The sequence below is a fragment of the Botryllus schlosseri genome, chromosome 14, assembly GCF_051294905.1.
Source record: "Botryllus schlosseri isolate E-star chromosome 14, Bs_hap1, whole genome shotgun sequence".
NCBI lineage: Eukaryota > Metazoa > Chordata > Ascidiacea > Stolidobranchia > Styelidae > Botryllus > Botryllus schlosseri.
The window spans coordinates 13,789,489-13,802,801 of NC_137249.1; the positions used below are offsets into that span (position 1 = coordinate 13,789,489).

Consider the following 13,313-nt stretch of genomic DNA (forward strand, 5'->3'; position numbering starts at 1 on the left):
ATAAACGCAAGTGTGGCAATGCCTTTAATATCCGGAAATAAAGCTACACAATATCGCATTTTTCTAATCCACCATATTTTTCATTAACGTTGACTAACCGCGCAAAGTGTTTACACCGTATCCGATACAACTTCGCCGAATTGCTCTTCGACTAAACTACGGGCCTTATAATATGGGGGAGGGTGCTATATCATGATATTTTCTAAAGCGTGCTGTTCGAGTGAACAGAGGATTAGTATCGCATTTTCATATCTATGCTATAATTTTCATCCCATCATGCGGACGAACACGCTTGTGCTGTCGAAAATTGGATGCCTTCTGGTATGCATCAATATGAATCAAGCTCTGCACCTTTCGCATAGCTCAATTTGCAGTTTCTGACAATCAATGCGAACGAATTATGATCGTTTTCACCACTACTTACTTACTTGAGTATATATAAAGTCAGTCAATTCTACTTCTACTTCAAGTAGTTTCAGGAAGCTTATGGAAGAAGTACTTCTACTTGTACTTGAGTAGATTTTTCCGTCGCGACTTCTACTTCTACTTGAGTAGCTTTTTTGACTACTTTGACCACCTCTGTACAACACTATAGGCCTATAGCGGTCACTGTGAGGAAAACTCAACCATGACCGGGTTAAAGATTCTGATTCTGATCTAAGGTATTCTTGCAATAGAACTCAGACTAATTACAAATTAAAAAAACATGCAACTGTACCAGGAAATCGTTCCACATTCGACATAACATTCATCAATCGAAAATTCAACTTCGCAAGAAACTGAAGATAACGGTGAGAAGGATTATTATTGTCGTCCCCTATCGCCCTTTGGTATGCTTTCGCGCCCCCAAATTACGCTCTTCCATTTTTAGCCCTCTGTCTTAGATATCTCTCCCAAATGGTGGAATCGCCCTTTGCCAAAGATCCCGCGCCTGCGTTTTTCGAGCCATTCTACACCTTGAAATGTTTTTGTCAAGTTTGTGGCTCGCACAAATTTCAATAGAACCACTCATAAATATCTAATATAAAAATCAGGCATTAACTGAAATTTCCAATATTACACTTGAGATGCAGACATTTGTCGCAATTATAAATTTTTGATCGATTTTCAGTTTTTTATGTTCACAGGTCGGCAACATTTGCTTAAAAGTTTTACCTGTCCGCGAGGTCAAAAAGGTTGAGAAGCACTGCTATAAGCGACATGATAATGCAGAATACGTATCGGGATATATTGAACCTTCTACTATGCTGCACTGTGGTTACCAAGCATTGTTTTATTTCATTTCCCCGTTTTGTACTTCCACAATAAAGTTACCATGATTCTCCTTTTTGAAACATTCCAAACCCGTTGTCTCTATCCGGTAAAACGAAATTATCCGGTAAGAGTGGATCGTCGGCGTTATGGTTCGTCGAACAAATATCAGTCCTTTTTGTGTCGCGTTGATTTCGTGAGAGTAGGGTTTGCGAGGTGAGTTTTTATAATAGCAGTTAATCGCAAAGCATGAGCTTTCGTGGATTATCATAGCTCTTATTTTATCAATGAATATACGTTTGAACACATCCTGGTGAAATTACCAGCGTTAATTGTGACTCTGCGACGATTAAACCCGATAAGTTTATATTCTCTTATATTGCAGATCTGTGACAATCGGGATGCCCAACGAAAGGTGAGTGATTTCTATTATCTGTAATGCATGATGCGACTCGATCCTATATCTTCAAAGTTTATACTCGTTATTTGAAATGACACACTATGGTATTGTAGGCGATGAAACGATTACCAGAGAACTCGGCCCTCAGTGAATTCCACCCTTGGGGAATTTTGTATTCACCGGCAACCCTAATATCCCACCTCCGGCAACCCTAATATCCCACCTCCACCAACCCTATTATCCCACTTCTGGCAACCCTAATATCCCACCTCCGGCAACCCTAATATCCCACCTCCGCAACCCTAATATCCCACCTCCACCAACCCTACACTACAAAAAAAAATAAGACATTTTTTATCTTATTATCTTGAAGTGACTTTTTATGAAAAAATGTCTTAAAGACCAATTAGTCTTACCAAGTACTTTATGTCTCAAAAGTAAGCCAGAAATTGATCGAAAATAGTAGCAGTGCCTCGGGGGCATCCTTTTCAGTGTTAGGGGTCTGAGCGGAGGAGGGGAAGGATGAGAGAGACCAGAAATTGCAGTGTTGAGATGATCCTGTACTAAGTTTACAAGGTATTCACTAGATATAGTTATCAAGGTACATGCCACTTACTACTCACATGGATTGCCAGTGAACTCGGCCCATGACGAATTCGGCCTATTGAACTCGGCCCATGACGAACTCGGCCTATGACCAACTCGGCCCGTGGGGAATTTCTTAGTATTAATGATTATAAACGTCGTAAATTGTAGTATTTGTCGGAGAAAATGGTTAATTTGGGAGTGATGGACATGTCGTACGAATGCTGGGGGAGGGCAGTATTGCAATTCTCAGAATTTGAAGTTTTACTTGCCGCCGTCATAACACGTGGGGATTGCCAGTGAACTCGGCCCATGACGAACTCGGCTCATGACGAACTCGGCCTATGACGAACTCGGCCCATGACGAACGCAGCTTATGACGAACTCGGCCCATGACGAACTCGGCCTATTGAACTCGGCCCATGACGAACTCGGCCTATGACAAACTCGGCCTATGACCAACTCGGCCCGTGGGGAATTTCTTAATGTGAATGATTATAAACGTCGTAAATTGTATTATTTGTCGGAGAAAATGGTCAATTTGGGAGTGTTGGACCCTAACCCTAATCCTAAATCTAATCATAATCCTAACCCAACCCTAATCTAATCATAATCCTAACCTAACCCTAATCCTAACCTAATCCTAACCTAACCCTAACCTAACCCTAACCTAACCCTAATCCTAACCTAATCCTAACCTAACCTAATCCTAACCCTAACCTAACCCTTATCATAACCCTAACCTAATCACTTGATAATAATATAATTATGTAATATAATTCACATTATAATAGTTGAGTTGGTGCAAGGAGGTTTTTTTCTGTCTAGGCCCTATTCCTTGACGATACTGCCCCCATCGGTAATAACATTCATACGACATGTCCATCACCACCAATTCACTATTGTCTCCACACAATTAATACAATTCACGACATTTATAATAACTTTTATTAACAAATTCACCATGGGCCGAGTTGGTCATAGGCCGAGTTGGTCATAGGCCGAGTTCGTCGAGTTGGTCATAGGCCGAGTTCGTCATAGGCCGAGTTCGTCATGGGCCGAGTTCAATAGGCCGAGTTAGTCATGGGCCGAGTTCACCGGTCACCCTCACATGTACTATTCAGATCAATATATATATATGGTTGTCTGAGTCGAAAATAGCATTTATGGTGAGTGGGTGGTAAAATGAGACCAAATCATCCTGATTTCTTAAATTTGAGACCAAATTTGTCTAATTTTGAGACCAATTTGTCTAATTTTTTTTTGTAGTGTAATATCCCACCTCCACCAACCCTAATATCCCACCTCCACCAACCCTAATATCCTACCCCAACCCTAATGTCCCACTCCCTGAACCCTAATGTCTCCCTTCCCCCTACCCTACCCAACCCTAACACCCCACCTCAACCTACAGTTGCAATAACAAGCAGACCACGCGTGGTTGATATGTGAGCAATAACAATCGTTGGGATATATTTTTCATCTGAAAAAGTCACACACAATGTACAATGCGATAAGACCCAACGCGATGTCATGAACAGATACGAGGATGTCGCACGTCCGCCCCTCGCCAAGTCAACTCAACACTGAGCCGAGACCACGCAATCGTGATCACGTGATCTGATCACGCCGTGACTGCGTGATCTACGCATGCCCTGACCTCCTTACAAGGTCGAGAAATCGGTTGATAATAACATTATTAGTTTAATAATTCATATTAATACTTGTTAATACACTTAATTACAAAATTTCTCGAGGGCCGGGTTCACCGAGTTCTCCGGCAACCGATGAAACTATATGTAGGATCATAGTTCAAATCTCACTGACTTGCACGCCCAATTACAAGACCATATGATAGAAATGGTTTCTGCGAAAAAAATGATGGAATATTCGAACATTTGACTTTTCACGGCGTACGTTTACTTGATCTGTTCCTGTTGCAATTGCTACTTCATGTTACAGACTTTATTGCAAGGCCGTCTTCACTGGCTACACAAGAGGTTTAAGAAACCAACATGAGGGCACTGCTCTCTTGCGTATAGAAGGAGTCTTCAACAAGAAGAACACGGAGTTCTATCTTGGCAAAAAGTGTGCCTATGTTTACCGAGCTAAAAAGTAAGAATGAAACTTCACTGATATTTGGGGACACTGTTCTGAACGCTATGCAAGTGCAGAGATATTCAATATAATGAGAAATGAGCGTAACTTGGCGATTCCATCACGACGGGACGACATAGTTGATAATGATTCTCGATTAATGTTTGTTACGTCTTCTACAAAATTATAAATAGACGAATCGCCTTGTAATTTGAGCATGTCGTGCAACTTTTGGTTATTCCTATAAATAGAATTGCATTGGGTTTCAGTGCTTAAAATTGCGTCATCCTTTGCAAATAGTAAAAGTTGACCGAATCTACATACTGATTGTATTCTTTGTATGCGGTACTAATTAAAATGACACTACATGCTACTTCATGCTGTCCTATTTCGAGCCCTGTATAAGTCCATGTCAACACATGCTTGTAATTGATGATTAAATATAGTAGGCCCGTATTGTTTTGTATTTCCTTGAAGTCTTTGCCTGTGGATCTAAAGGTGATGAATGTTACTCTGACGATCATTGCTTCAAGTTACTCCAGCCGGCATTGAAACTTTGACAGCACATTTTGATCCTCCTGTCGTGTTCAGGTAGCGCATATACCGACTCTGAGTCTGATTTAATGATTGCACGATTAGTGATGACTCTGATGAGCCATGTTGCATGAAGATATCGGAAGAAATCAAAAATTTCCCCTGACTGCAATCATTCCGATACTTGGATTGTTTTGCCCCGGCCCGAATTGCGCTTGGCAGTTAGCATTGCATTGAATTTCAGGACATCAACATTTATAATGATTCATATGCCCTTCATCAAAAGTCGAATGGCGCAAAAACAAAACTGAGAGGATATTTGTTTTAATTCCAACTTGATCAAGTATACTGTAGCAACTAGCAATGCAATGTAAATCTGAAGCTTTTGCTCCACTGTCCCGAGGTGGTTTTAGGTAGTATTTGTGCTTTCAATATTCAAGTAACAGTGGCATTCAATAGATACTGTCAAGGCAGTTTGATGATAGAGCGTCTGTCTTGTCGTGGGTTCGACGAAACGTGCAATTGTCAAATTATATAAAAAAAAAATTCCTTCCCAGAATGCACTTGGTGCACACATTTCCATTAACCTAAAATCAACTGCCGGTTTCATTTTGTGCACTGGGTTGGCTGCTTCATTTTTAATCTGGCGGCTGGCGCAGTCAACTATAACGGCGATTCCCTTTCTCAGCAAGACACAAACACCCGGCGGGGAAGCTAACAAGACCAGGGTGATTTGGGGTAAAGTTGTTCGATCGCATGGCAACAGCGGTATTGTACGGGCAAAGTTCAAGAGAAACCTGCCGGCCAAAGCGATGGGACACCGAGTCCGAGTGGTGAGACGATTTGACACTAGCCTTTATATGCACTACACGTAATATATCACTGCCTTATGCGGCCTGGAGATATTGAGAAACTTCTCTTGATTTTTTTCTGGTTTCCTCGTGAGTTCGTTCTATGATCATGAAATCCATGCGGTCGGGTGGAACTTCTTGTCAGCTTTCGGATAATTGGTTTTTCTGGTCAAGCTCCCGACTTCATCGGCTCGAACTGAACTGTCACAAAAATCCAGAAATTGTATTATTAGTACGCTGAGCGGCACTAGATCGTGAACGGACTAATTCGATCGTACGATTTATTTACCCAGTCATGTACTAAAATTTCGTAGGATAAGGCATATCGCCGCAGTGAAATCGAAGTGACTTATGTCGTTTTACACATTTTGAGAAAATCGGCTATACGTAAAGTTCTCATCTTCTTTCATCCATATATTGGCCCTGATTCACTTTGAATTAATGAAACAGACATGACTAAGATATGGCCGAAAAAAATTGACATAAGTCACTTTGATTCCACTGCGATGATATGGTCTTGCCCGTAAATCCATATGAAATACGTACATGAAGGTTTAGCATTGGGCTTGTTATTCCGACGTTGTGTGGCGCTACACGTCGAAGGTCGCCAGTTGGTGTCTACTGGGGCTGCACACAGTGATTTGGTTTATTTTATCAACGAGAATTATAGTTTCGATCAAAGCTTGCAGCAGAATGACATTCCGTGACATGGTAATTGGCCTGCGGTATTGTTATGAATGTGCGGTGAAAATGATAATGTAGTCTAATTGGCATTGAATGTTTGGAGTAATTTTGCTGGTGTGGTGTCATAATGAGAAGAACTCTATTCGATACCCAAGATACGTGATTTTGCCCGGAACTAGACCATGCCGTTCTTCGGACGACTAGGGTCCGGTCCTGCCCATGTTTGATAGTTTGATTAGATGTTGAAATTTCTGATATACAATGTTCTTTCCAATTCTCCACCAGTTGCTGACGATTACCCCTGACGAGTGTCAGCCAAAATATATATGAACATACCATTCAATTGTATACTGAAGTTCTGCACGTCCTAACAGCTCTGAAAATGTTTGTGTATACATAAATTTCATTATGATGTCATTTCGCCGCATGTGGTAAACCTCATATGGGCAAGGTTTCAGTGGTATCACCATACCACTTGAAACTGAACACCTTGAGATGATGTAGAAACTTCATACACTATCGCATTAATTTGACAAGTTCGTCCTGCTACAATACTTGGTTTGTTGGTTATGTTGTAACAGTAACTGGGTTTGGTGTTATCTATTTCAAATTTAATAAATAACCAAATAAGTTATCATTTCTTTTTCAGATGCTGTACCCTTCCAGAGTGTAGAACGACACGGATGCATGAACTGCTGCATTTCTTTCATCACTGGGAAATAAATAAGACTTATTAAGATTTTGCATTTTTGTGTTTACCTTGAACATGGGCAGACGATCACACACAATGGTAATGATTTATGCTATACCATGGTTTGGGATTTAAAAACTAGAACCGAAGAACTGGTGCGACACGTGTATAAAGTTGTCGTTTTGTGGAACTTTGACGTGTCACAATTTTATGTAGAATATTTGAAAATCTACTAATTGATCAGATAGCAGAGAATGTGAGCCAAAGTCAAATTAAGAAATTGACCCAGAATAGATTCCACAGCATATAGGCCTATTTCCACAATGCAGCTCGTGCCCCATGATGTGGTGCGTCGTACCACGAGGGGGCTACGGACCCCTGGAATGGAAATGTCCAATCGCCGAAGAGTCCATTAGTGTTACAGCTGTGGACCGTACCACTACCTTCCTCGCCAATGATAATAACATGGGTAAAGAGAAGAAACAATACTTCGGATTTAACCAAATATCTGTCACGGTGGCCACAGAATGCCAATGGTTTCCATATATATAGGTCTAGCTCTGTCTGCGTCCAGACTAAGAGTACCGAGGCGATGGAAGTATCCATCAAAAAAATGGAGCATCAAAGATTTGAATTATGAATTAAATTTCCCGTGAAAGTGCTGCTTTCGAAAATGTCCTGATGCCGGTGTGGTTCCGATTGAGGCGTTGCGGAGGGTCTTCCTTTTTTCGTTCTCCTTTCATCTTCAAACGCTATTGACTTCACGACACTGTCATTAGGTATTCGAATTTTGTGTGCAAGAAATTTAGCTTGTTAATGATCAATGAATGATGAGAGGTCTTCAGTGCGACAGATTCTATGAAGATTCTGATTGCTAATCTTGATGGCGTGATCGGTTCCCTTTCGAGTGTAGCCTCCATGTACCATTTTTCGCAAAAATTGTCTGTAGCAGACATCCAGGACGTTTCTTTGATTATCCGAAAGAGACCATCTATGTATAGTTGTATACTGACCTGATTGTATATCTATATACCCCACGCAACGCAAGCTACGGTCTTTTGATACATTACTATTCCCCATGACAGTTTCATAGATTGTTGCGTTCGTAGGATTACCAAGTCACCACTCCGAGATGCAAGTCCTTCTCTGATTTCAACGTTTGACCCAACTCTACTCGAGTCATTTTTAGTTTATCATACAGTTTATCGAAAATCGAGTAATTTGACGAACGGTCGCACCAAACAAAATCACAATTTTTAGTCTCGAATCATCAACGGGTCATGTTTTACCATCATGAAATAGAAATGAACAACGACGTAATAGCGATCTTCCACCGCATGGTAGATTTTAGCAGTGATTTGATGGTGAAGTTTGTTGAGATTTCAGGTTTTCGTATCAGTTTTAGAGTGAACTTCAAGTTATTAAATCCAAAAAAGATATATGACACTGTAGATAACTAACCTACGGTAGTTAGTTATCTATAATGACACTTGAATATATTGTCGAATACTTGAAATTCAAAACTACCTTCGCGGGCCGCGTGTTTCAGACCTCTGGTCTACCGCGTGATGATTCTAAAACTAGGACTGGAATCGCCGGGATGGTACCATACTCAGACCAAACATGGGGTGATTACTTGATGAATGTAATCGACTGTGATTACAATTACTCCTGAATCACGCGACTACGATTACGATTACAGCTAAATCAGGAAGGAGTCGATTTCGATTACGATTACATTGGAAAAGTAATCACGATTATTGACGATTACATTTATTTTGCATCTTAGAACTAATCTTAGAAGATATCCTGGAGACAATAAAGGGATTGCGATGAAAAGGCCTAATGAGATGAGAACTTTCTTTATAAATGACACGTCATTTTCTTGTTACGTCATACGTCATTGCTCAGCTTTATAGTCGAAGATTTGTCGCATTAAACGATTTGCATTCTTGCCATGTTCGAAACTGCCGCACCCCAAACTCCCCAATGAGGTGGGGGCGATGTTGAAGGAGACTCAAAAGTATGCCGTAAATGCACATAAATTATAAAGTGTTTTCAGGAGATTTAATTAACTTCAAAAATTTTCTTCGAGCTTCGCGATTCAATGTTTCTATAGATAGCCGGATTTTGAAATGCATACCTTACCCCCTCAAGAAAAAAAGCGTGGATAATTTATAGGAATAGGAATTTGGGTCCCGCGGTCATTGCCGCACCACGAAACACCAAAAACATATGAAGTTTCGACCAACATGTAGGGGAGATGTGGTACCGATGGATCAAAAATTGCAAAATGATCTCTGGCCCTCAAATCTTTAGCCGAAAATAGCAGATCTTTTGCTTGTCTCCACACTTTGATACATGCTCTAACTATCGCAGATATTTACATGGATATCCTTCTTTTCAAAAAAATATTTATAAACGTTTAAAATTTGTTGCTCGAACGTATCATCGGTTCCCACCTGGTGGGTCCAATGGCACACGACCCTGGGACCTATGAGACATACGCTGAAAACTCTAATTTTTCAACTTGTTTTGTTGTGTAGGCTACTATAATCCAAGCTACAGCATGCCAATGAAGATTGTTTCGTCGCCACCTACAAGAATAGAATAGGTCATATCAGTGGTTCCCAACGTGGGCGATGTCGCCCCCCAGGGGGCGATTTGGCGGCCTAGGGGGCGAAAATGACGAAGGGGGCGATAGGGGGCGAAAATGGACAAAGGGGGCGACAGGGGGCGAAAATGGCGAAAGGGGCGATAGGGGGCGATGACGCGTTAAAACGGCTACATAGGAGTCACGTCGGAGAAATATGACCTTTTTTTAGTCAACCCACAGAAATTTAGTTGGCAAAAGTGTAAAATTCGACATAGAGCCGAAAAGTTGACCTTTTTTTTCAGTCAACCCGCCGATAATTACAGATTGTATACCGAATTTTCGGTTCACAAAATCTAGGGGGCGATGATCGGCGTTGAGCTTGAAAAGGGGGCGATGAGTCGAAAAAGGTTGGGAACCACTGGGTCATATCAAGTCAACTGTTGGGATAAGATCACGTTTTGATTTTCTCCGAAACTTACAAATTTAATGCCACATTCATATTACCTCAAAATCGACATTTTGAATTTTCAAATACTTCATATTAGCGATGAAACACCACAGGTAACTATGATTTATTCAGCCTTTATACATGTAGGCGTGTTTCTGTTATTAAGTGATTAAGTTGGTCCAATTATTTTGCTTGATCTGGCTATGGCAACATAGGTCCCCCATCCTATAAATCAGAGGTCTCAAACTCAAATGTGCTTGCGGGCCAGTTTTCCAGTTTTGATGACGCCGCGGGCCGCAGCATTTATAGGGGTATTCTATGTCTTTCCAAGTAGGCATTATTTGGCGGGAATGAATTTTCCTATTGAAAGTGAGCCGATCCAGCAGACTGACAGTAGACACACATCGTCAAAATATGATTTACGTTTGTATCAATTTAGGCCTGACACGAAAAGAATCATCACATTTAAAACTATTTGAATAGAACTGTTGTTATATTTTATATATATTAACTATAAGATATAGACACCATATGGGCGGACAAATGTATGATGCCATCATAACAGTATCGGGTTATAATTTTCAGCTACTATGAATATTTTGAATCCAACAGATTGATAATAGAGACTGATCTGATATCAAAACACTTCTAAGTTGAGCATTATAATTCCAATCCAGGATTCGGGTATACTTCTGATAAGTAGGTTATTAATCTCATGGCCAAATATTTTCAAATATAGGAGCAGAAAAAATATAAATATAATATAAATATATTAATGAATGTGTCCTAGTGATTGAAATGTCGGAACGCCGAACGGCCCATTGCTGTTACATCGTTGGAGCGTACCACCACGGTACTCGGTACCTTTAAGTGTGCCTTAATAACATGGTTTAGCGACCTTAGATGTAACTCACAGATTGCCAATGATTGCCATTATACTTGCTTAGTTAGCGAAATACCAAGCTGCGACCTTCTGATCTATTACTATTCCCCTGATACGCGATTAGTTTGTTATTGTGTCCATGGTTCTAACAAATTTACGGCATTCCGAGTCACTCCAAGTCTACTCGAGTCATTTTCATTTTGCCATCGAGTTAGCCCGAGTCTGAGTAACTCTAAGAAAGGTCGCGTCCAAGTCAAACTCACAAATTTCAGTCTAGAATCGTCTAAGGGTCCGGTTTTGTCATCACGAATTGGAGATGGTGCGAAATAGTGAATGTTCCACTGCATGGTTGCGTTTGCAATTGATGTGATAGTGAAGTTTGATGAATAGTTTAAGGCTTTCGGAGCAATTTAAGAGGGAGTTTTCACTTTATAACCCGAAAAGATATATGTGACACTTATATTTTGTCAAATTAATAAAAATCTAAAATGCCGTCGCGGGCCGCACAAAATGCTCTGGCGGGCCGCGTGTTTGCGACCTCTGCTATAAATATTGTAATTGAATTGAAATTAGTCCACTCGAGGATGGTATTGATTCGAAAAATAGGTGCCATTATATACCTTGATAGAAGCCAAATAATTCACATCAAAATTATTTCGGGTTTGTTAGTCTGGAAGGTGATATAGAAAAATGTATATGTCGATGAAATTTACTTTGCCCCCCCCCTAAAACGTGAATTATTTGTCACAGACCCCATAACTCACGCAGGTCGAAGTTTTTTGCATGTGAGGAAAGATTCTGCCAGCATGCCAGTGTAGACAAAGTCGCATACTGTAATCATGGGATTATCACAGAGAATTTTTCAAGTATTTTCGGTCCCAGTGTTTCATCGGTACCACATCTCCCCTACCTCCACGAAGTGTGCTACCTAAGAAAGACCTTGGCCGAAACATTGGGTATGTGTCCATTATCAATAGCAGCGCTGGGTGGGCGTGGCGAATAGTCCTGTCCTTTCATTCTGAGCTCACCTATACGGAGGAATGAAGACATGGCAATTTGTGTGTGCGTCTCACGAAACTTTTTTTTTAGTCTGCTACATTTGGGCGAATACAATATCTTGTGACTATAAAGCAGACGGGGAGGGGGGTCACGAAATAACCCCATAAAATAAAGTAGTTATAACCACATATCAGATGTCATAATTATGAATTACGTGCCCCCATCACTACTGGAAAATCTGACCATGGGGGCTGAGAGAGGATTTAAAATGATTGGTAACATAATGCAATTACCAACATTATTGACAAAATTCGGTCATCAACTTGAAAATTGATCACACTATGGGGGCTTAAGACCAACGTTTGGAGGGGGAGGGGGCTAATTGCTGTTTTGGTCCAGATTCTAGCTACAGCCCACGCTAACATGGTGTTTAAGCGGATTTCTATGGCGGCCGGTTCAAATGTTGAGTAAAGAATTGCGAAATAACGACTGGCGCTCGTTTCAAGTAGAGTCATAAGAGAATAAGATAAAGTGAACATAAAATTCTGCCTTCCAATTAATACAGATATTGCTTGCTGCTGTTACGAGAAACGGCCAAGAACGGTTCGAACAGCTGATTTGAAACCAGGCAGAGTGGTGATAATTATCTTACTGCGAGGTAGGCCTACTGGAGTTTTGAGGGTATATTGATAACCAGGTATATACCGTATATAGCCTGTCGGGTGTTCTTCCAATCACAGTACCATGTACAATGTACTGTGATTGTACAATTGTACAGCGAATACCTATTCACTATGTGTCGATACTTTTTACTAGGGATGGTGTGAACCTCTTTTAGGTTCAGGTTAGTGTAAAAGCGAACGTTAACCTCATATTGATATTGATATTGATTTTATGGGATTATTAAATCATTTAATTGCCACAGTTGCTGCATTTGGCAACGTTTAAAAAGTCAGTTTGTATTTCAGCATTGCTTCATGGCACGAGTCGTTGCTAGGTATCGTGTACAATACAGCAGTATATATCACTTCACTGAAGTGTTGGAATTAGCAATATCACGTCACGTGATGAATTGATATCTTGGTAAATTTGGAAAAAATCCCAACCCCTCGTTCGTATGCAATATATTATACCAGGGGCGCGCAACATACGGCTCGCGCTCACAGTCCGCCGCAATTCTCTAACACTTGCTCACTACGACAAATTATAGTGATTTTTAGTTCTTCTTTAGTTCATTGCTTTCTTTGTGTGCGACATGCAGCCTGGGTTCAAAGAACTTGTTCACAACAAACAT

General features: G+C 40.6%; 1 protein-coding gene across 1 annotated transcript; it reads left to right on the forward strand.

The window, feature by feature from the left end:
- Positions 1-1,300: 1,300 nt before the first annotated feature.
- Positions 1,301-7,141, forward strand: LOC145456482 (large ribosomal subunit protein eL33-like). The gene is made up of 5 exons (XM_080334599.1): positions 1,301-1,467; positions 1,637-1,666; positions 4,199-4,351; positions 5,556-5,700; positions 7,052-7,141. The coding sequence occupies exons 1-5, from the start codon at positions 1,316-1,318 to the stop codon at positions 7,073-7,075; spliced, it is 504 nt and encodes a 167-aa protein (XP_080190725.1). The 5' UTR covers positions 1,301-1,315; the 3' UTR covers positions 7,076-7,141.
- The last annotated feature ends 6,172 nt before the right edge of the window (positions 7,142-13,313 follow it).

Bases quoted from the DNA above. Each gene is read 5' to 3' on its own strand.
- LOC145456482 (XM_080334599.1), top strand. From the start codon at position 1,316: ATGATTCTCCTTTTTGAAACATTCCAAACCCGTTGTCTCTATCCGGTA. The intron at 1,667-4,198 runs GTGAGTGATTTC...TTCATGTTACAG, and splicing joins ATCGGGATGCCCAACGAAAG to ACTTTATTGCAAGGCCGTCT. The intron at 4,352-5,555 runs GTAAGAATGAAA...TCCCTTTCTCAG, and splicing joins TATGTTTACCGAGCTAAAAA to CAAGACACAAACACCCGGCG.